General features: G+C 37.7%; 2 protein-coding genes across 3 annotated transcripts in view; one reads left to right on the top strand and one right to left on the bottom strand.

The window, feature by feature from the left end:
* The first annotated feature begins 402 nt into the window (after nt 1-402).
* On the top strand, nt 403-14,669 carry LOC113053283 (voltage-dependent calcium channel gamma-5 subunit-like). The gene is made up of 7 exons (XM_026218193.1): nt 403-541; nt 1,874-1,920; nt 2,402-2,627; nt 4,535-4,621; nt 8,803-8,943; nt 9,020-9,165; nt 14,026-14,669. Exons 3-7 carry the CDS (start codon nt 2,432-2,434, stop codon nt 14,281-14,283), a joined length of 828 nt encoding a protein of 275 aa, XP_026073978.1. The 5' UTR covers nt 403-541; nt 1,874-1,920; nt 2,402-2,431; the 3' UTR covers nt 14,284-14,669.
* Nucleotides 14,670-14,985: 316 nt separating this feature from the next.
* LOC113053276 (cytohesin-3) overlaps nt 14,986-24,771 on the bottom strand; it is a 39,856-nt gene continuing 30,070 nt past the window's right edge. For both annotated transcript variants that reach the window (XM_026218181.1, XM_026218174.1), the window contains exons 10-13: nt 18,466-18,542; nt 18,130-18,201; nt 17,896-18,050; nt 14,986-16,307 (exon numbers count right to left, since the gene is read on the bottom strand). In XM_026218181.1, coding sequence (XP_026073966.1) covers nt 16,235-16,307; nt 17,896-18,050; nt 18,130-18,201; nt 18,466-18,542 — 377 coding nt within the window. In that variant the 3' untranslated portion in view covers nt 14,986-16,234. The remainder of the gene's footprint in view (nt 16,308-17,895; nt 18,051-18,129; nt 18,202-18,465; nt 18,543-24,771) is intronic.

Below are 24,771 nucleotides of genomic sequence, written 5' to 3'. Positions count from 1 at the left end.
AAAGACTAGCCTACTTTTAATATATATATATATATATATATATATATATATATATATATATATATATATATATATATATATATATATATATATATATATTAAAAGTAGGCTATTCTTTTTTTCCCCCAGGCGGAATAAACAGGGATAACACACCGGGTTAACAAAAAGACCAGGACTCGGACCATGGACCTTTAGGGAAACACTCGACTGTAAGCGGACTACAGAGATATTAATCGAGTAACATTACATAAAACTAGGAGATGTGACTTTAGGGAAACACTTTTGAGTGATGGCTGGATGACGAATCGCTGAATGGCGAATCATTTCATTTTGAACGAACTGTCTGAAGGAACAGACTCGTTAACATGTAGCGAAACAGCGACGCTCGTACTGTCATCACACGCGCACACACGCACACGCACACACACACACACCTCGCGCGCGCGCTGGCTCGTGTTCATCTTCGTGGTCAGGCTGCGCTGCGAGGAGCTCTTCACTCCACAGCTGGATTACACTTACTCTCATCTGCAACATCCTTCAGGTAATTTCTCATCTCTTCAATGCAGATGAAGGAATATGAAGCTTATGTGGTCATTTATAGGCTACTTGTTAACGGAAAATCATGTCTTAAATGTACTGATGATTTCATGTCAGAACCAGAATTATCTTTATTCGCCAGGTGTGCGCAAACACACGAGGAATACACGGAGATTTACACATTACATAGCTATAATATTTTAAAACGTGCTTTATATGGTTGTATGGTTGATATTATGTACATGTGTTAAAGTCTTAAAATGTGGTTTAAACCGCTTAATTTGTCGCATAGCTATGTTTATAATAATGAGAAAGCAGCTGACACATATAATGTCATATTCTGTAACGTGTAGGCTAGGGAGTAAAGATAAACATTTTATTTACGGTGATGACGCCAGTAAAAGCGGTGACAATTCAAAACCATTCTAAAGATAACAACAGTCTCTAAACCCAGTGAGCTATAGGCTGATGATCGTAGTGTGCTGCTGCTGGAAGTCTCCAGATGTGCGCCCTTGCCAAAATGCACCACGCTTATCATAGTTTTAGCTTTATTATCATGGGTACTATATATTTATTGGAAAAATAAATAAATAAATAGTTGGTATTGGCTATCCATCACTGTGATTTCTGGGATGATTTCTTACACTACACTTACACTACTGTTACTAATAATAACCGTGGGAACTTTGGTATGTATAATAATATAATAATATAAAATCATTTGTTAACAAAAATGATTAATTTGTTCTTTAAAAAAAAAAAAAAAAAAAAAACCTGTCTGCATTGGTATTGGTCATAAACAAATACAGATTAAAAATAAGAAGCCCCACATTTCTAAGTTTTGAGACAAACCCATGTTCAAGTCAAGTCTAATGTATTTCTATAGCCCTTCACTTTATACAGTACAGACTTTTTCAAAGCAGCTTCACACTAAAGGGAAAAAGCATTGCTAATGTTTCAAAATTCTTCAGTTATGAGACTAATTTCAGCCGTAAAGCAGCTCATCAGAAGTGTCATTATTCAGTTCAAATTTCAGTTTTGATTAAGTTTATTTCAAAAACTGTTGCATAGTTCATCAGTGAAACAAACTCAACTCCACTATAAATTATCTCTGCAGAAGTGACAGAGTTCTTTATAAACATTTAAGTCAAGAGTTTTACGTGTGCCATATAAAACAGTAAATACAGATGTGGTTTTGTGCAGATTAGTTTTTATTAATCAGCTTTGTTGTAGACTAAACTGGTTGAACATGCACATAATCTCTGCACATCTGTCTTTAAATACTGTGTGCATGTGTCTAGGAGAGAAGCTCATGAATGTGTCCTTCTGTAAACAGGTCCGTCATCACAGCACCAATGGACGCTCTCACATTCTGAGTGACAGGTATACTGCATTTCATATGAGAGATTCATATATGACAGATATTGGGATAATTGAATGTCATGTGACCTTAATTTTTAGATTTTGCAATGCCACACGCCAAGCAGCCTGATCTAAACTTTCATTCTGCATTGTGCATCAGAGAGTGTCTGACACATATCACATGCTCAGCATCTGCAGCGGTGCTCAGATGTGAAAATGCATGTGTATTTTTGTTAAGAAGCTACTGAATGATTTTCTCTCTCCTTTTTTCAGTGAATGTGCTGCTTGTCAATCTCACACTGTGAGCTGTATTGTTGGTATTCCGACTGTATCTGTGTGCTTCCGAAAACACTTGAGGATCTTGATTCTCATCTCGTTTTCAAGGCGCGTCATGATTCATTATGTGTCAGATTTGCTACAGATGGAAATTGACGCCCTCTTGATTTACAGTCAGCTAGCAGATCTTTGTAAATTGGCAGTGCTATGTCTTCGTCTGGCTCAGATTATCTGTGTGTAGTGAGCGACCCCTGGCATGAGCACGTGCGGGACGAAGGCTCTGACCCTGCTCAGCAGTGTGTTTGCAGTATGCAGTCTGGGGCTGCTGGGTATCTCCGTCAGCACTGACTACTGGCTCTACCTGGAGGAGGGCGTCATCCTGCCTCTCAACCAGAGCGCTGACATACACATGTCCATCCACTCCGGCCTCTGGAGAGTCTGTTTTCTGGCTGGTAAGTAAAGGGCTGATTCTACTTTAGGAGTACTACTCTACCTCAAGTTAGATATACAGTTACTCATTTAGCAGAATCTGTGACTTGCCTGGACTACTGCATCTATGCATAACATCACAGCTTGAGAAGTTATATATACATGCAAGCAATTCAAATCTCTATTAAAGCTTGTTCCAACACTGAATAAAAATGAAAAAGGTGATTGCTACTTTTTTTCTCACATTATTTATGTGATATTAACTCATAATTCTGACTTTTCTCCCTGAGTTCGGTGATATAAACTAACAGTCCTGACACCCCCCACCCCTCTGTATTCTGTGATACACACTCACAATTCTCTTTTCCCCAGAATTCTGATATAAACTCACAATTCTGACTTTCTTGTCAGAGTTGTGAGGTTTAAACTTGTAATTGTGGGTTATAAAGTTAAAACTGTGAGATATAAACTCACAATTGTAAGAAAATAGTTTTTTTTTTCAGAATTGGACTTATTAACTCGCAATTGCAAGTTTATATCTCTTAATTCTGAGAAAAGAAGTCAGAATTGCAAGAAATAAGAATTGAGATTTATTTTTATTTATTTATTGCGTTTCCATACATCTCACTTACTGCCTCAAAGTTTCTTCAGTGTACTGATTTTAGACACACAACAAAAATATCCAACAATTTCCACAGGTACAAAATAAGGCTTAAAAATTTATTTATTTATTAAGATTAGAAGGGAAATATTAGTATTAAAAATACCAAATTAGAGGGGTCAAATTAAAACATTTACATTCTGTTTTTAAATGAAAGAAATGTCTTGCATGAGCCTGTTGTGTTAAACAGGTTCATTTAAATGAATCAATTCTAATAATGTATTTATTTGTGAATTTCTTCATGCGAGTCTAGATGTTTCCATTCACTGCAGATGTTTTTTGTTCACACACCTCGTCACGACACCATCCGCTGTGAATGTTTCCTCTCTGATGGTGTGAACCGAGATCACGGTGTGAATAAAACTCCCAACTCCCAGTGCTGATATTTAAGAAACTAAGCCACATTGCAAAAATACAAAACAAGACTTTTTTTTCTACAGCATGATGAAATTATCACTTTATTATTTTTTTTAAAAAGAAAAAGTCTTTTTTGAGAGTTTTACTTCTTACTATGGACTGTGTTTGATAAGTTCTTAGTCCAGGTTGTAAATTGGTCTTCTGCAAACAGCCAGTCATTTGAGTTCTTTCCAATAGACATCACACATCCAAAGGGGTTTATTGGATTTACGCCATTATTTGTGGATGGTCAGGCATTCTAGGCTGATTACAAAGGTTCCAGCTCTAAGCTTTTACCCTCCTTTGACATCTCCATGGATGTGTTTAATGATGGGATGTCTCCTGCTGTAGATTCAGGATGTTTCGTTATCGTTTAGATGACATGTTGAGCTCACACTACTCTGAATCGGCAAACATCGGCTTACTGTGGCACAAACACAAAAACATTCGTTTCAGCAAAAGGACGTGCTGTGTGTGTGAAGATGTGGATGAGCGATTGGACTGAGTTTGGTTCAAACCCACGCTGCTTATAGCCGGTTAAATTGAGCGTGACTGTGAACAGATGTGGGCAGTCGTTTGGGCTCTACAGGGATCCCCCATCAGCCTTGTGCTTTAAAACTTTCAGAAGTCCGGAAGTCTCACATTGTTTCTGTGCTTTGATGTGAGAGGACTGCATTGCTGCGGGTGTTATAGTGTTGAATGTTTCAATGTGATATGAGACAGACTGTGATATCATGATCTGTAGGTCGCACCGCATGAGGAAAGTGACAGTGACTCAAATCTTTGACTCATACTTTAGCTCACAGGAAAAAAAAAGAAAAAAAAGAAATTACTGTCAGTAGTCACATGTCCTCTGTGCTCTCTCTGTGTCAGGTGAGGAGAGGGGTCGCTGCTTCACCATTGAGTATGTGATGCCCATGAGCGTCCAGCTGACCAGTGAGTCTACTGTCAGTGTCCTGAGTAAGTGATTATACAGTACCTTCATGACAAACAAATCACTGAGTACTCCAGCAGTTCTGCAGAACCAGTTTTACTTCAGGATCCAGATTTGGAGTGACAGAGTTAGTGTAAATATCCTTTGCCAACTTTCCCTTTGCACTTAGAAGTATGGTTCACCCAAAAATCATTTACTCGCCCTCATGTACTCAAGTTGTTCCAAATCCAACCCTGTATGAAATTTATCTTCTGGTGAACGTAAAAGAAAACATCTTGAAGAATGTGGGTAACCAAACTTTTCCTTGTCCCCATTGGCTTCTATATTATGGGAGTCAATGGGACGTGCAACTGTTTGGTTACGCACATTCTTCATAAACTTATATTTTGTTCAGCAGAAGAAATACATTTAGGTGAACCATCCTTTTAATACAAATAGACATTATTTAAACTTGCAGTTTTCTCTTACCTTGCTTACGCTTACCAAAAAGTAGTATACTTCAAGTTTATTTTACTAAGTATACTTAAGTAAAGTTCGAGCATACTTTATGTAGCAAGTATACAAATATCAGTGTTCTAGTAGTATACGTTTAAGTGTACTGTTTCAATACTCATTGGGACTAAATTGGCCCACTTTCTAGTATATAAAAGTATTTTTACTTATAGTTTGTAGTTTGTACTGCAATTATACTAAAAGTGAACTTACAGGTTTACTGATAGTTAACTAATTAAAAACTTTTTACACTTTAAAATATAGTTTCAGTAAACTAGTAGATTAGTAGTTTTATACTGCAAGTAAACTCATAAGTTTTCTTTAAGTGAACTTTACATCATACTTTAAGTATGTCCCTATTTACGTTTTATTGTGTATATAATTTGAAACCTGAATATATGAACATACAAAATATCCAAAGAAAGAACAGGGTATCTGCTTGTGAACAAAAACATTTTATTCTAGCTTCATGCATAAATTTTGAAAATGTAATGTGTTTCATAAAAAATAAAGAAATACCATTTCGAACTAAAAGCTGAAAAAAGACTATGAATTGGATTCAGAATGATAATCAAAACGTATGATCAACACACCAAAGCTTGACTGTAATTATAACCTCTACATCGGTCGACATTTTATTCCATAACGTTACAGTTTTGATGCTGTTTCATGTCAGATTATCATGTTACATTAGTATCTGGTGTTTCTTTTTTCTTCTTCACTTGTGTGTGTGTTTTTTTTTTTGTGTGGAAATTCTGTGCAGAAGATGTGTACTAGCGCCCTCTACAGTATAATAATGAAAACACAGATTCTAGGAGTATAGCTCAAATATATTTAGAATATATTTAGTATACTTTAAGTGTATTTCTGAGAAGTACATACAAAGTAAAATAAAAGCAAACTTTCCTGTTTTTAGTTTAAAAGAAGTATTCTAATAGCACACTTGAATAAACGTCTTTTTCGTAAGGGTAGTTCCGCTTATGGTTTTTGAGGATGAGGTCATGTCATGCAACCAGTCCATGCTGTCATTCTAAATATCCTATACACTCAGCGCAATTATATGATTAATTTTGTTATTTGCATTTAGCATTGCTGTTTAACTGCTGTCAGACCAGAACAACTCTCATATTTAAAATCCATATAATATATTCAAATTCAACTGCTTATACAATCTAAAGCCGTATAGTTAATGCAGGATGTCAGTTTTGAAAGCTGTTTTAGAGGCTTCAGTGAGTTTATTTCGGGTGCCATCCCGTCAGTGTGCTGGTAATTACCCCGTTGAGGGTCTGAGCTGATGGACCGCAAGACAGCATGAGAGATCCTTTAGAGAAGCAGCGTCAACACTGTCAACAGCTTCTTTAACAGGCACTCACATGCTTCACAGAAATAGCACTCCCTAAATAGCGAAGTTAGCATGCTAAGCTAAGCTAATGACTGACACACCACACGCTTATTGTACAAAAGCATTTGAATAAAATGAAACCATTGTCTCCTACACTGCAAAAAAAAAAACATACAGCATGAGCAGTGATGTACAGATGACTTTTAAGATTTACAACTTTAACAATAACTAAAGTGTTATTTGAAATGTTATATATGCTATATTAGCATACACACCAACAGATGCAAATGTAAAGAATAATAGCAGGGTGCACTAAAAGGAAAAATTATGATTGGCTGTCAATGAATTTATCATTCGTCGACTGGAAGTGATCCTAATGACATATTTCCAATGTGTTATTATCACTATAGCGGTTGTCTTAGAGCTAGAACAGTTTTAAAACTTTAAGGTTACAGTTATCTTGGTTCTTTATACACTGTAAAGAGTGATTATTGACTTAAATTGAAAAAAAAAAAAAAAACACATTGCCTTAAAGTGAATAAACTTCACGTCTAAAAAAGTAAGTTATGTGTACCTGGAGTTACACTGACAATTAGAAGTTATTAAAACTAAAAAAGGAAATATACTGTGGTCGCATTCTTATGTTGGGCTAAATTAAGATGATTAAATTGACTAAACGTAAAACTAACAATCTCAGTTAGCAAAAACTTTGAGCTTGACTGATTTTCAGCTACTATTCTGACTCCCAGAATACATTGCAGTATTAATAAATAAAGCAGTTGCTTTGTTTTACTATTTCCTGGCTTTACTTGCCAATGTTATTTTGTCTTTGTTGTCAGTATTGCCGCAACAAATACAGCAGAAAAGTTTTATCAAAATTAATTTAATTGTTACTATCGTTGTATATTGTGTGCTAAATGTTGATTACATAAGGTACTTGCAAGAAGAAAAAAAATAACTGTAATATTACTAGGGTGTGTTCACACACCAAAAACGAAAACGATACATTTGGTCCTGGTACGCTTAGCATTCACACTGGTATTTCTGACAGCGATAAAGATACCGAACTTAAAGGCATAGTGATACGTTCTTGACCTGATTGGTCAGGTTGAATAACATATATTTCACGACAGAACTCACCAAACATCCAAAACAAAAGCTCTGTTCAACTTAAAGCGGCACTGCACAGAGCACTTTAAGTCGAACACACCCAATGGCATCTGCTGGACAGCTCCCTCATTGCTGCATGTTCTTATGATTTTATTTTCACCACCTTGGAACCCACATAAAAGGCACTTCATCTCCTTGTTACTCCACATTTCCCCTCTGCTCATTATTATTTGAAAACACTGCTCTTTCCACGTCATTAAAGCATGTCACATAGTGTTGCTTCTTATCATTACTTCATGTTTTAGAAGTATTTGGTCCATGTTGCTTGCATAAATAATTTGAACCGCGTTCATTTTAGCGGTCTTGGTCCGCTTGCTTTTTTACCTTGTCTACTCAACATGGACTTCATTTCCCATAATCCTTGCACACACTCATCAGCACTAATTGTTTGCACCTGTGTCTCGTTAACCCTGTCAGCTCACCTATATAAGTCTTGTTAATTTAATTGTTCATTACTAAGTCACAGCTACAGTTCTAAACCTTTTATCCTATTTCTCGCATGTCTTGCTTTCCTGGTTCTTGCCTGTTGACCTGGATTACTGGTGCACAACCAAGGTTTTTATTTAGCACAGTGGCTTAATTATCAAATAACCAGACGCCACCCGATCTAAATGTTCCCTCATAGTTTAATAGTAATGACTTTATGAATTTCTTCATTGATAAAATAGATAACATCACAAAAAATACAATAACAAATTTAGATTCTACAGCGTCTTATACTTTAGCTTCATTCATCGTATCCAAAGATAAACTGCAGTGCTTTAAAACTATAGGGCAGGAAGAGCTAAATAAACTTATCACTGCATCTAAACCAACAACCTGTTTATTAGATCCTGTACCCACTAAATTACTGAAAGATTTGTTACCGTAGCAGATGAAATATTATAGAAATATTAATTACTTTCAAAAATTTGTCGTAAAAAGCACTATAAAAATAAAATTGAACTAAATTGATTTGAATTGCTCAGTTTGACTCTGCCCTGAACTCCATCAGTATTTGGTCTGTTCACTGTGTTTGACCACGAATGTGGATTATCCCTCTAATGAACTACTGCACATGGATCCACAAGCCTTAAGCTTTGTGACAATAGTAGTACAACAGATGTTTTAAGTGCCCAAACAAATGAAAGTATACAGTTATCTTTTGTGGTGTCACACAAGTTAACTCTTTCTTGATTTTCTTTCTCGTGATAATATTTTCAGAGATGATTCGTTCGGCCACACCGTTCCCCCTGGTCAGTTTGTTCTTTATGTTCATTGGTTTTGTGCTCAACAATATCGGACACATTCGGCCACATCACACCATACTGGCGTTTGTCTCTGGAATCTTCTTCATCCTGTCAGGTACACTTCCTCTTCCTCCTCTGTCATTCTGACATGTCTTCTTTATCTGTCAGACTGATGTTTGTCTGTCACGCAGGTCTGTCTCTGGTGGTTGGTTTGGTGCTCTACATCTCCAGCATAAACGACGAGATGTTCAGCAGGACCAAGAGTAATGAGGCATATTTCAGCTATAAGTACGGCTGGTCGTTTGCGTTTGCTGCCATTTCCTTCCTGCTCACTGAGGTGAAAAGCTTTTTCATTCAGACACTATAATTTACTGTCATTCTTCTCTCACTTTTCTCCATTATTAGGGCGTTCGCACTGAATTGAACTTTTATGCGGTAGATACAGCCTGAATGTTTAATGAACTGATTCCATTCAAACAGTGCTTCGTGCATAAAAGATTCAAGAGTGTCAAAGGGTTCAGTGCAATTGAAGCTCTATATATTTGTGAAATGCTGAAGATTACAGCATGCTATAATTGAAACTTCCTCAGTTTAACATCAAATCTGCAGTAATAACTCTTTCTGTTGCAGTGGTAGTGTATATACAGTATGTACTGAGCTTAACATAACCAGATGAGTACATTTGTTAAAATGAGCAGTATGCACAGAGCAGTTTTTTACTGTAAAGGACAAATAAGGGTTTACATTTGAAGTAATTAATTATAATTGTAACTGTAGTGTGTGTGTGTGTGTGTGTGTGTGTGTGTGTGTATATATATATATATATATATATATATATATATATATATATATACAGTCAGGTCCATAAATATTGGGACATCGACACAATTCTAATCTTTTTGGCTCTATACACCACCACAATGGATTTGAAATGAAACGAACAAGATGTGCTTTAACTGCAGACTTTCAGCTTTAATTTGAGGGTATTTACATCCAAAGCAGGTGAACGGTGTAGGAATTACAACAGTTTGTATATGTACATCCCACATCCACAGATTAACAATCATAAATCAAACTTTCATTTTTTAATACTTGGTTGCAAATCCTTTGCAGTCAATTACAGCCTGAAGTCTGGAGATCAATTAGACATCAGCGTACGCTGGGTTTCATCCCCGGTGATGCTCTGCCAGGCCTCTACTGCAACTGTCTTCAGTTCCTGCTTGTTCTTGGGGCATTTTCCCTTCAGTTTTCTCTTCAGCAAGTGAAATGCATGCTCAATCGGATTTAGGTCAGGTGATTGACTTGGCCATTGCATAACATTCCACTTCTTTCCCTTAAAAATCTCTTTGGTTGCTTTCCAAACACCAAACTACCCGGAAGACCATGGCAAACAACTGTGGTGGATGATCGAAGAACTCTTTCCCTGGTGAAGAAAACCCCCTTCACAACAGTTGGCCAGATCAAGAACACTCTCCAAAAGGTAGGTGTATGTGTGTGTCAAAGTCAACAATCAAGAGAAGACTTCACCATGTGAATACAGAGGGTTCACCACAAGATGTAAACCATTGGTGAGTCTCTAAATCAGGAAGGCCAGATTAGAATTTGCCAAACAACATCTAAATAAGCCTTCACAGTTCTGGAACAACATCCTATGGACAGATGAGACAAAGATCAACTTGTACCAGAGTGATGGAAAGAGAAGAGCATGGAGAAGGAAAGGAACTGCTCATGATCCAAATCATACCACCTCATCAGTGAAGCATGGTGGTGGTAGTGTCAAGGCCTGGGCATGTATGGCTGGCAATGGAACTGGTTATCTTGTATTTATTGATGATGTGGCTGCTGACAAAAGCATTAGGATGAATTCTGAAGTGTTTCGGGCAATATTATCTGCTCATATTCAGCCAAATGCTTCAGAAATCATTGGTCAGCGCTTCACAGTGCAGATGGACAATGACCCAAAGCATACTGCGAAAGCAACCAAAGAGATTTTTAAGGGAAAGAAGTGGAATGTTATGCAATGGCCAAGTCAATCACCTGACCTAAATCCGATTGAGCATGCATTTCACTTGCTGAAGACAAAACTGAAGGGAAAATGCCCCAAGAACAAGCAGGAACTGAAGACAGTTGCAGTAGAGGCCTGGCAGAGCATCACCAGGGATGAAACCCAGCGTACGCTGATGTCTAATTGATCTCCAGACTTCAGGCTGTAATTGACTGCAAAGGATTTGCAACCAAGTATTAAAAAATGAAAGTTTGATTTATGATTGTTAATCTGTCCCATTACTTTTGGTCCCTTAAAAAGTGGGATGTACATATACAAACTGTTGTAATTCCTAAACCGTTCACCTGATTTGGATGTAAATACCCTCAGATTAAAGCTGAAAGTCTGCAGTTAAAGCACATTCCTTTCATTTCAAATCCATTGTGGTGGCGTATAGAGCCAAAAAGATTAGAATTGTGTCGATGTCCCAATATTTATGGACCTGACTGTATATATATATATATATATATATATATATATATATATATATATATATATATATATATATATATATGTATAAGGACTTGAATACTTGTTTCAATAGAGATTATATAAAATTTTTGTTTCCCATAAATGCTCGTCAGTACATTCAGCAGTACAGAAATATTTTAAACACAGTAAAGCAATTCTGAAACTAGTTTAGCATCAAGCACTCAACTAAGTTCAACTAATTACATTTAATGTAAATGTAAACTATAATACTATATTTATAATACTATGAACTATAGTAGTTCATTTAATTGCAAATAACATTCAGCTAAGATTCCGAAGGCATTACATTCAATAAAAGACAGTATATTCTTTTAAATCATATAAATATATCCATTATCAGTAATCTTTTTAAATGTATGTTCAAGTGCACTTTTTTCAAAAGGTGTAATTGAACTAAAGACTGAACTAAGATTTCACAAAACTGAAAAGAAAAAGAAAACCAGTTTTATTTCCAAGATAACGATTGAAGCCACATGCTGACTTAAGGTGACGAACTACATTAGGTCATGAGACAACAATGCAGCATGCTATTTCATAATTATGGTAATTACAAATTAGGATGTTTTAGATGTTCAGATCCTCAAACGTGGAAGTATGCGACCCGGTGCTACTGTTTGAAACATTCACTGTGGAATATTGCCCGTATCTAAATCTTGGTTGACAGTGCTATACTTATGTATTGCATAATATACAACATTCCTTTAATGTTTGAAAATCTTCCTCTGATCTACACAGTTGACTCGCGTCATCTTTGCTCAGTGTATTGTGCTCTTTGGAGTAAAGCGACAGCCTACAGTGTTACAGACTCTTTTTTTAGCTCTTTTGTTTCCTTTACTATTGTAACTTTCCTTTAAAACCTTTTACAAGTGCGCTCGTATGAGGCTATCTGCAATGATTTTCATGTCCAGGTCAAATGGTACTTGGCACCCCGTAGTAAATTAAATGCCTTTAATTAAACACTTTTATTGCATATACAGGTCCTTCTAAAAACATTAGCATATTGTGATAAAGTTCATTATTTTCCATAATGTAATGATAAAAATTAAACTTTCATATATTTTAGATTCATTCCACACCAACTGAAATATTTCAGGGTTTTTATTGTTTTAATACTGATGATTTTGGCATACAGCTCATGAAAACCTCAAAAAAATTGCATATTTCATCCGACCAATAAAAGAAAAGTGTTTTTAATACAAAAAAGTCAACCTTCAAATAATTATGTTCAGTTATGCACTCAATACTTGGTCGGGAATCCTTTTGCAGAAATGACTGCTTCAATGCGGCGTGGCATGGAGGCAATCAGCCTGTGGCACTGCTGAGGTGTTATGGAGGCCCAGGATGCTTCGATAGCAGCCTTAAGCTCATCCAGAGTGTTGGGTCTTGCGTCTCTCAACTTTCTCTTCACGATATCCCACAGATTCTCTATGGGGTTCAGGTCAGGGGAGTTGGCAGGCCAATTGAGCACAGTATTACCATGCTCAGTAAACCATTTACCAGTGGTTTTGGCATTGTGAGCAGGTGCCAGGTCCTGCTGAAAAACGAAATCTTCATCTCCATAAAGCTTTTCAGCAGATGGAAGCATGAAGTGCTCCACAATCTCCTGATAGCTAGCTGCATTGACCCTGCCCTTGATAAAACACAGTGGACCAACACCAGCCGCTGACATGGCACCCCAGACCATCACTGACTGTGGGTACTTGACACTGGACTTCAGGCATTTTGGCATTTCTCCCCAGTCTTCCTCCAGACTCTGGCACCATGATTTCCGAATGACATGCAAAATTTGCTTTCATCCGAAAAAAGTACTTTGGACCACTGAGCAACAGTCCAGTGCTGCTTCTCTGTAGCCCAAAGTGGCTTGACCTGGGGAATGCGGCACCTGTAGCCCATTTCCTGCACACACCTGTGCACGGTGGCTCTGGATGTTTCTACTCCAGACTCAGTCCACTGCTTCCGCAGGTCCCCCAAGGTCTGGAATCGATCCTTCTCCACAATCTTCCTCAGGGTCCGGTCACCTCTTCTCGTTGTGCAGCGTTTTTTGCCACACTTTTTCCTTCCAACAGACTTCCCACTGAGGTGCCTTGATACAGCACTCTGGGAACAGCCTATTCGTTCAGAAATGTCTTTCTGTGTCTTACCCTCTCGCTTGAGGGTGTCAATGATGGCCTTCTGGACAGCATTAGGTTGGCAGTCTTACCCATGATTACGGTTTTGAGTAATGAACCAGGCTGGGAGTTTTTAAAAGCCTCAGGAATCTTTTGCAGGTGTTTAGAGTTAATTAGCTGATTCAGATGATTAGGTTAATAGCTCGTTTAGAGAACCTTTTCATGATACGCTAATTTTTTGAGATAGGAATTTTGGGTTTTCATGAGCTGTGTTGCCAAAATCATCAGTATTAAAACAATAAAAGACCTGGAATATTTCAGTTGGTGTGCAATGAATCTAAAATATATGAATTAAATTTTTATCATTACATTATGGAAAATAAGGAACTTTATCACAATATGCTAATTTTTTGAGAAGGACCTGTAGATATCAGTCTGTCTATATTTAATTGTAGAAAGGTTCTAAATATATTTGTACCTTTTTACATAGTCATAATCATAACCATTTTCTCTAAATCTTTACTGTTCTTTGTGTTTTCTTCTCTCTGTTCAGAGTGCAGGTGTGATGTCAGTCTACCTGTTCATGAAGCGTTACACAGCGGAGGAAATCTACCAGCCCCACCGCAGCTTCTACCGGCCGCGCCTGAGTAACTGCTCCGATCACTCGGGTCAGTTCCTTCACCCCGACGCCTGGCCGCGGGGACGCAGCCCATCAGACATCTCCAGCGACACCTCGTTTCAGATGAACGCCAGCTACCCTGCCCTGCTCAAGTGCCCCGACTACGAGCGGGTGTCCTCCTCTCCCTGCTGAAGCTCAGAGTCCGTCAGAACTGGCTTTTAATCACATTGCCTCGTGTAAGGGACCAGACTGATAGAAGGTATGATAGTCATTTTCCTGTTCTGTAGTGAGCTTGTACTGATGACTTTGTTCCAGCAGATGGCAGTATAGTATTCTTCTCTGGAGTGACTCACACACTGCTAAAATGAATAATCATGCCATGTAAATATTTATGGTGCTTATACAATTATGAATTGTAGCCATTATGGATCACTAGCCTTCAAATAGATCAATATGTTTTCAAGAACAGCCTACATTTATTTGTATGGTGTATTATATTATGTATGTGATGCGATATAATATCTATTCATATCAAATTGTATTCTTATAGAGGTTATTCTGATAAAATTGTTAGTAAATGAGTGCAGAAATTGTCTTTATATATATATATATATATATATATATATACATATATATATATATATATATATATATATATATATATATATATAGAACAAAATTAATGTAAAAACACAACAGAACAAATGTACCATGAATCTCACTAATATCGTGGATTATTGCACAGCTGAAATGAAACGTATCAAACATAGAAAAACTAAAAATTAAACCAATCTTTTCAATATTTGTGATGAGATTGTAATATTATGTAGTTGTCCAAAAGCTTACTTCTTTAGTTATATACTTTTTTTTTTTTTTTTTTTTTTTTTGTAAGCATGTATCTGAACTGTTTTGTGTTTTTCATAGCTATGATGATGCATTTTAGTTTTACATTAATATTTTGTATTGCATTTACAGTGCAATGGCTGTAATCTATAAATTCTATATGCTATACATGGCCATCTTTTGTCTTCTGTAAACTCCAGCTCTGCTTACTCTTGTCTTCTCAAAACCAATCACTGAAATACAATGAAAAGAACTGAAAGTGTTTGATTCAATACTCAGAATGTGATTTAGAGCAAGAAAGTAGTGTTCATGCTATGATCAAAGTTGGGTCAAAGAAATATGTGGGGGGTCACTCACGAAACTTTTACCTTTATGAATGTTTTATGTATTTATATTTCATGTACAGTTTGACCAATAGCTTATACAGACATATAAAAATTAATCTGGAGCCCAAAGGGCATTGGAGATAGTGTTCTGCCCTTGGACAGAGCTGTTATTTACAACCACATATAAATTGCTACTGGATTAAACTTCATTTTCCAGAATAACGAGGTGTTTTTCCCTGACAGAAGTACATTATTTTAAGGCTGCTGAGCAAAGAGCCCTAACATTAAAAAGCCAGTGGATTTATATGCTAAAGATTGTACTTACACACAAAAAAGTTTACAGTATTTACACATAACTTAGCTCTATAGTTTACCAATTATGTGTAGAATAAAGTCATTTCACGAAGAAAATAAATATAAAAAGATATTCAACTATACTTGTCATAAGAACACAAAAGCAAGCAAATTCATTCAAATTACATCTACACATCATAGTGTTATCTAAGACCAGAACTGAAAGGTTAGAAACTAAATCTATGCATTATATATTTGCAGTTTCTTACTCGAACAACATGAAATCAGTCCAGCTGACTCCAGACGGCCACCTAGTGTTAGCATTAGCATTAGCATTATTAGCATATTTGAGCACGCAGGACGTCTTCAAGCACCATAAGAGATGACGTCCACGCAGGCTTACTGTCTCAGAGCCCTGTGCGTTCAGGTTGCTGGGTGTTGGAAAGGGCCTAGTCTCTTGAAATAAATGGCTTTTCTATCTGACATCTGTCATGAAGTGAGCTGCCCAGGTATACATACCAACATCCATGCAGATACAAACAGAGCAGGACAGCTGGGCGAACAGAAACACAAGAAAGGGAATATAAACATGAATTCTTCATCAAACACACTCGAGCACAACGGCTGTCCCAGAAGGCAGTGTGCGTTAGGCTTCAGGGGAGGCGCTTTGGATGCAGACTTCACTTCTTGTTGGCGATTCGTCTCTTCCTGGTGGCCAGCATGTCGTAGAAGGGGTCCCGGCTGATGCTCGCTCTGAAGGAACCAATTAAAGGAGATGTGAGGAGAGGCAGAGAGACTTCGGCGTCTTTGATATGGAAATGCAGCACATAATATACACTACACACCCCTGTATTAACTTGCATCAGAAAGGAGTTTGTTCAGCGACCCAGTTTGGTTGCCATGCTTTCTGAGGGCAGACCCCGCCCCCATTTAACCCCGCCTCTCGTTTTTGAGGGACGTTTCTGTCTTGTTCTGACCTGGTAAGGTTAAAGGCTGATCAGCGACCGATATCTAACGTTCCTGTAAGGGTAAGTGCTCTACAAAGAGCTCTATAAAGAGTCACGAATGCTCTGCTGATGTGGAAATCTTGTTAGCATCGTGTGAAACTCATCCTCCCGCTGCAGGAAGTGCTTCTTTCATTGTGATTAGACTACAGCTTGGATAGCTCTCTATGTAGACAGCTTTTTAAAGCATCACATGTGCACTCCAGACACATAGATGGCAACATTATGCTGCTTTATAAGGATTATTTCTAAACTTGTAAAGTCATGAAGGTGTGCTAAATACACTTAAGTGGACTTTTATTTAGTCATATTATTTTATCTGCAAGAACTTTATCTGTGCAGCTCACTAGGTTTTGGAACAGAGCTATGCTTTTCCTATATTTCTCTCTATATTATTTGAGACTCCCCCTCTCTAAAAAAACACTAAAAGTAGTTGAAACATTGAGTCCTTGGACATGCAAAGCAGAATGAGTGTTCTTCATATCTTTGTTCTTTGGAAATGTATCTTTGGAAATGTGTTTAATATGCATGCTTTATGTTCGGATTAATGTAGTATTTTAGTATCAGAATCTGAGTTTTTGATTGGACTGTCACAAATTTACATTAATAATGAAAAATGCAAGGAATTAAATTTTTTCATCCCCAAAAAGTCTAACAGGATGTCACTTACATCAAATATGAGGATTTCATGCCATATTGATCATATCTTATTTTTTCGATTGCTGTTAGTAGGGTATATAGAATATGCTATACGGCATTAGTAAGTGACAATCTATTTCGAAAATACCCGAAATCTTTCTAAAAATGTCTGCACTGGGTGGGTCAAAACTGTGCTGACCAGGCAAAATGTGCTCATGATAAACCCCCTCATCCTACAGCAGGTCTCTGAGAGGTGAGACGCGCTAATGCTAGGCCTGGATTAGCGGAGAGAGCAGGTCTGCAACAGGTCTGTTGTTCCCGCTGGAGTCGATGGCTTGTGGGGTGGTTAAGCTCTGTCTAATCTCCACTGATGCCTCATGAAAACACCGGGCTGTGGATGAGTGCGAGGTACAGGGGTTTGTGATGAGACTGCTGTTTCTATTCAAAACACCATCATGACTAGTGCTGATAAAATCCTTCGCTGTCCCATTATGAACCAGTCCACTGTAGCAAGCTAAAATGGCATGGTGCTACATTAAACTCAGGTTTGCTTTGGTAAACACTCTTGGTTAGGTTTAGGGTCAGGTTTAGTGTGAGAGGAACATTATGTGTAAACGCCATCACTCTGTTTCTTCAGCAAGCCAGTGATGAGAGCACTGAACAAGACTAGCATATGTGCAATAGGAAGGAAATCCTACTTAATGGATTTGATCCATTCCTCCTTCTCCTCTGGTGTGGGGGCTGATATCCTGTAGACGACGTGGTTTCCCTCCACCACCCTCCCATCTGCCTCCGTCTTACACGCCTTGATCACCTGCCCTTTATGGTTGGGATTGTACAACTCGAAGCAGTTCTAAATTAGGAGACAGAACAAGCATGAGGTTTTCATGATCCCACACAGCTCTAACCTTCGAGTTTGTTTGGGCACTCACAGGTTTTCGGGGCTCCTCCACCTCTCTGATGCTGAGGTTCTCCAGTGGAATAATTCCACGTGGTTCCTTGTCCTGTAGGCAGGAGAAAAAAAAACATAAAAAATGCAGAATGCATCCATGTATGCCGAATCCTGTTCCTGGAGATCTACCTTCCTGCAACGTTCAGCTCCAACCCTGATCAAACACAACTGAGCCAATGAAGATCTTCTGGATCAGGGTTGGACCTGAACTCTGCAGGTACGCAGATCTCCAAAACAGCACTGGCACCCCTGGTGTACGGTACACCACAGAAAACATCTACTTAACATCATAACAATAACAAAAACGGCCCCTTACTGTTGTGTACTCAAAATAGTACAGGCAGTTGTCGGTCAGAATAAACCATCTCCTCTTCCACGTTTTTACACGTCCACCTGCAAAGACAATTAAACAGAAGTGACAAACCATCAAACAGAAATTAAACAAGGCCAGTGTCCCAGTTTCTGAGCAGTAGATGACTAGCGCCCGTGCAACAATAACATACAGCTCCTTTTTCTCATTTCAGGAATATCATCAACAAGATCTTCTGGTGTGACACTTATTTATTTGCAAATGACCTTGCCAGGTTTAATTCTGCATAGTCACAGTGTAAGACATTTTCAAGTTGTTCAGTGTTATGATATTGTCTCCCGTCTCATTTTAACAAGTCTCTGTCAACTATGAATTGTTGAATTCCTGAAGAGATTGAGATTGTCCTAAAACACCAGCCTCAGCCCTTGTGCTCCTTATTTGAGTGACTTAAAAACAAATAAATCTCCAGTGCAAGCTCTGTTTTAAGACAGATGTGGCCTGTGGCACTTCAGAACAACGCTCTGTTTGTTGGAGCGGTCGGATATGTCAGTGGTGTAAGTTTGGGCAGGACTACATGTGTTTCCCACAACAATGAGAGATGGCAGACCAATCTGAAACTCTTTTGAAAGCCTTGCTCAGACTCTCAGTCCAAATCTGATTATTTGTGTATCCGGTTGGAATCTTTTTTAAATGACTGTCTGTCCACACTGTGCATCACAACTGTTCAGAGATGATTTGTGTGTTCCTCTGCGCTCTTTACTGAATATTTGCATTGGTTTCTATGAAAATGACAAAAACAACAATAACAGCAATACAGTTTGCAATACAAGATGTTGTCTTACAACATGACGACAGGTTGCTGTCGTTTTGGATTATATTATGAGGCTGTGGCAGAATAGGATTTGTATAGGATTCCAAAGCACCAAAAGCTTGAAACGGATTTGTAAAAATCTGATTTAATGTGATTGTCTTTCACTGTTAACACTTGCTACATATGATCAGATTCTAATCGGTTATGCACACAACTTGGTTTTGGACTGACAGTCTAAACAAGGTTTTATAATTACTCATTCCACATGTGGATTCTCCTGAATCTTCCAGAAAACAACACAGCTCAAATCTGTGAATCCTTGACTGCTCTGCCACAGAGCACTAGCCAAGCACAAAGGCCAGTGCACAACTCCAACTCGATTTCATCTCTGGACCACAACAAGCGAAAGCAGAAATGTCTGGGAGCAATGCTGCGACGGTGAGAGAAGTTATTTGAGACAGATGTCAAAGAGAGCTTGGATCACAGCGCTACCCTTATTTGGTTTATTCTTGAAACAGAAACAGTTGACCAAGTCTTTAAGAAAGAAAACAGATCTTATAAGAGTGTTCTAGATTGCATTTTTTGACTCAATGTCATGGCGAACGTAAAAATGCCACTATCATGCTGTGGAAAATGATACACTGATATAGACATGCAAAGCATCTCTCTTGCGCACCCCCACACACTGCATGTTCTCATATACATTAAAGCCTCTGACTCATCTGCAGTCCTATCTTTCCTCTTCTGTTTCTGCCTGCAATAAGATGGTGTCTTCAGCACAGCGCTGCCGCAGGCTTATCTACCCCCTCTCCTGACTCCAACATCTACAACCCACATATGCTGAACGCAACGAAAACGCATGAAATAGAGTCGTGCTATCTGTAGTTCCCTACTTGCAATTCTATTCCCATGTCTCTGATGTTCATCTGAATGACGCCGCCTCAGTCTTAAAGGATGGCAGCATGAGAGACATTCAAAGCAGCAATGAAAGACACTCACAGATGGGAAATGAGGGTCGTCTTTAGGGGGAGAGATCACAAGTGATGTTTCAAGGGTTGAGGGACAATGAGACGATCCCAATGACTCTATTAACACATGCAAGCTTCTGTTAGTTCCTTGCCTACAAGGCAAAGATCAGGGTACCTTCATTTGGACAATACATACAGATTTACAATGTGTTCCAACTTATCATTCACCCTCCATTCACTGTAACATGGCATCTGTCCGTGAATAAAACTATTGGAAAATTAGTCTGTGTATTTCTACACCCACTGTAAGAGTCGTGGGACTCCAGAGACACCAGCAGCTTCAAATACATGCTTGCTGTTCAACAGTGGCCTGGTTTTCCATTTACCTGAGAACACCTGGCAAACTATTTAACAAACCAGTTATCTAATAAAGACCCTTTTGTTGAAAATCTCAAATCTAAATTTTTATTTTACTGAAATCCTACTTATATGTAACTTGCATAATAATTTGGAACACAGTGTATAAGATATAGTTTACTTAATACACATTACCCTTTTGTGACAACATGCCCCAATAGCATGTTATATGGGGTAAACTGTCACATACCATCATGTCATCAAATAGCCTATTTTAGGCTTTTCAAATGTTATGAAATCACGAAACATGAAAAAAAAAAAAAAAAAAATCTAGTTTGCTCCATGACAAATTGTTTGTGATGTTCCTCATCTGGAAGTCATTTTGGATACAAATGTCTTTATGAATTCATAACATTTAACTGGTACATGCAACTTGCTCCGACCTGATATAAATTTATGAAGAATCTCATTAAAACCTTATAGTTTTAAAGACTTCCTGGCAACTTCCCTGTGATAAACGAAATAATTACTGACGATATTATTAACAGAAAATGTATATAGATACCGAACTTATGGTCACATTATTTGATTATATCTTAACATTCTTGAGTTATACAGAATTGAACTTATAAATGTATTGTTTATTGTTAATCAGTTTTTTACGGAAGTTCTTAGCGGCCATGCATTATAATTTTTTTTCCTTCTCGTTATAACTACTTAATATTCTTGTTATCTCGACATAACAAAAGTCGTTTTCTCGTTATAACGACTACATTTTCTCGTTATCTCGACATAACCAAAGTCGTTTTCTCGTTATAACGACTAAATTTTCTCGTTATCTCGACATAACAAAAGTCGTTTTCTCGTTATAACGACTACATTTTCTCGTTATCTCGACATAACGAAAGTCGTTTTCTCGTTATAACGACTTAATTTTCTTTTATTATTAACACACAAAATACTTTTATTATTAATACACAAAATAATCATATCGATTCAAGCATTTAATATTTATGAATTAATTAAATGTCTGTAATGAACAAGACTGCACAAATTATAGCGATCACGAGGAAGGTCCGTGTACAGTAAAGTGGACAGTGTACAACACCCCATCAGCTATATTCAGGTAACTTCTTAGAGAAAATGAAGTCATTATAACGAGAAAACGACTTTGGTTATGTCGAGATAACGAGAAAATTAAGTCGTTATAACGACAAAACAAGAAGGAAAAAATTATAATGCATGGCCGCTTAGAACCTCTGTATGTTTTGGTGATTATTTTCCAAATACTTTGGATCTAAGGTGGGAAAATGATTTCTGGAAGTAGTTCAGTAGATTTTGAAATGAATTCAAACAAACAAACACATAATGATACATAAAAAAAGTGTTTCTCAAGCAAATGCATTCATATTAACTGTTCTCAAGTAAATATATGTTAGTTTTTTTATCGAATTTTGTCCTTACATTTCCTCAGTCGAGTACAATAATTTTCACAGTACATTCCCACAAATCCAACCGGGATATTTTTAGTGAGGAAAACCATAATTATTTGAGTGGAAAAAGCTCCTCACCGCTTACTGCTGAGGGGGACACGTAAAGATTCTGTTGGTGTAATGTGTACCATACAATGTATATATAGGACTCCTGGGACATTACATAGTAAACAAGGAATTTGTGTGTCCTGAGCCAAACAGTACAGCTGAGGTGTTACGCTAAATCAGACCATGTGCACTAAACTGACCTCTGACCCCAGCAGCAGCCAGTCTGGGAAGAGAATCTTAACAATATACATATCCTTACAGACAGGAAGTAGAAAGACCTTGAATGGCAGTCAGGAAAGGATCAAATGAAGGTTACAGGAGATGAAGAGAGGCATGATGGGTCAGATCTGTCCTGGTTACGTACCTCCTGAAGAGACGGCCAGTCAGAGGACAGAAAATGAGGGCAGGGGTCAAAGGGCAAAGTGTGTAAAGAAAACAAGAAGGAATGTTCAACATCAAAACATGACAAACAAAGCACCACCACAACATACAAATACACATTTAGGACAGAAATGACACACATAATGTTAGGAGATGAGAGAAGGGACTTCAGAAACACACAAACAACTGTCATTTGACGCTTGTTAAACAAGTAAAAGAGACACATACAAATGAAACACAGCAACTACAAAACATGGATTCATTTGTGGATCCCTCTAATAAAACTAATCTTGTATAGTCAAGCTGATGATACACAGTGCAACTTTGGGCAATGTTGCCGTCAGTGTGTAACCAGGTGAGACACAAGGCCCACGGCCGATCTAAAGCTATGTTTGCCTACAGCGGTGTTGTCAAAAATGGAAACGTTTTTTCCTTGTGTTTTTAAAAAGTTTCATATATACACGACAACGTTTTAAAAACGATTCACGATTACACATATCCGCTAAAAAGGGCCAAAAACACTGTATTAAATATGCCAGGCCAGTAGTTGGCGCTGTCACCTTATTAGTAAACAATACCTGTAGGGAAGTGATGATTATATGTTGTATATGATTTGTCTCCACTGTTGGTTGTAATATTGGTGAAGTAAATCCACACTTTGCTGAAGAAGCGTTAGCAAACTCTTGAGCAGCAACAATAGTACCGTATACTCCACCATTGTTGTGTATGTTTGTTCGCACTTGCCTTTAAAATCGACAGGTAGTGCGCATGTCTATATATCTAACACGTACTACACACACGCATGACGTCACCATTTTCAAAGATTCACGTTTTGGGTGTTTACATGGAAATGATAACGGTGCCGTTTTCAAAAACCTGCGTTTTCAGTCACCAAAACGAACAGACAAAACGCATAAAAAGTTTCCCATTTTTGACCGAAAACAAGTCATGTAATCAGCCCCTAAAGTATCCAGATACTTGTTATCCATTTTCAATGGGAAAGTGCCCAAGAAACATTGCTCACAAAGTTGCCCCGTGTATAATCAGCCTCGGACTTTGAACTATCGGCATGAAGTCTGGTCCACATTGGAGCTTATTCAATAGCTATACAACTATAATACAGTAAAATAAAACATCTAAACGACAAGTCTAGTCACCAATCATAGATTTGTTTTTAAATGCCATTTAAACGTGGGTTAATCTGAAGTGTTTTTTAAATAATGATACAGTCATTAGCAGTCTCTAAGGTTTTGTACAGAAAATGCCACAAAAAATAGCTTGTATACACTTACTGCTTGTCCAAAGTACACTATTTCACTCAAAAACATAGCTTAACTCAGAAGTTTATGGTAACACTTTATTTTGAAGACCATTTCTCACTATTAACTAGTTGCATATTACAACATATTAACATATTACTAGCATATTGGCAGTTTATTAGTACTTATGAAGTGCATATTAATGACTTATACTACCTTACTAACTAATAATAAGCAGCAAATTAGGAGTTTATTGAGGTAAAAGTCATAGTTAATAGTTAATAGTGAGTCCCTAAACTAAAGTGTGGCCCAGTTTACTTTCTACTAAGTGCAAAATCACACTCAAACAATATTTATCAAAGCTCAACAATCCTTTCAGATCTTTTAAGGATTTGTTAACAGTAAACTGCCAAAAAGACCAAATACAGTGACTATTTTCCCTCTCAGAAACACTCATTGTGCCACTTATAAACATAGCTCTGTACCCAGGCGGACTGAAAAAAGAAAAGTTGTGTAACGTTCTCCAATCAGATTAGAGATAACCAAATCCGTTTAGCATCAGATTATAAAGTAAAATGGGTTGTGAACAGTGTTTTGTTAGTTTTCATGCTGCTAGCTAAAAGTTTCTGTTGGGTCTTAATTATGTGTCCCTTCCTCCCCTGCCAGATCCTTGCTCAAGCACCTCATAATTTACAAATCAAACTATCCCATCCCTGCCCGTCAGAGCTGACAATTAAAGAGCAAACTCAATAGTAACAGCAAAAAAACCCACTGCATTCTGCTTTCCCCTTATTCTTGTCTCCTTACAGCACACTGTTCATTAGTGGCACTACATCTATTGACTCTGCCAGGTGCTCTGTCCCTGTGAAACAGCACTTCTGCTGAACGAATGGGAAAAACCCATTAGGATGTTAATGAGCAGCACTGTGTTCACAGCTTTCCCTGACACCAACTACAGGCTCCAACAGACCGCGGTGTAAAACAACATCTCGGTA

Source organism: Carassius auratus, chromosome 3, assembly GCF_003368295.1.
Source record: "Carassius auratus strain Wakin chromosome 3, ASM336829v1, whole genome shotgun sequence".
NCBI lineage: Eukaryota > Metazoa > Chordata > Actinopteri > Cypriniformes > Cyprinidae > Carassius > Carassius auratus.
This window is presented reverse-complemented; position numbering and strand designations above follow the sequence as displayed.

Excerpts from the sequence above, each read along its gene's own strand:
- LOC113053283 (XM_026218193.1), top strand. The coding sequence starts at position 2,432 with ATGAGCACGTGCGGGACGAAGGCTCTGACCCTGCTCAGCAGTGTGTTT. Across the intron at positions 2,628-4,534 it reads GAGAGTCTGTTTTCTGGCTG|GTGAGGAGAGGGGTCGCTGC; the intron begins GTAAGTAAAGGG and ends TCTCTGTGTCAG. Across the intron at positions 4,622-8,802 it reads GTCTACTGTCAGTGTCCTGA|AGATGATTCGTTCGGCCACA; the intron begins GTAAGTGATTAT and ends TAATATTTTCAG.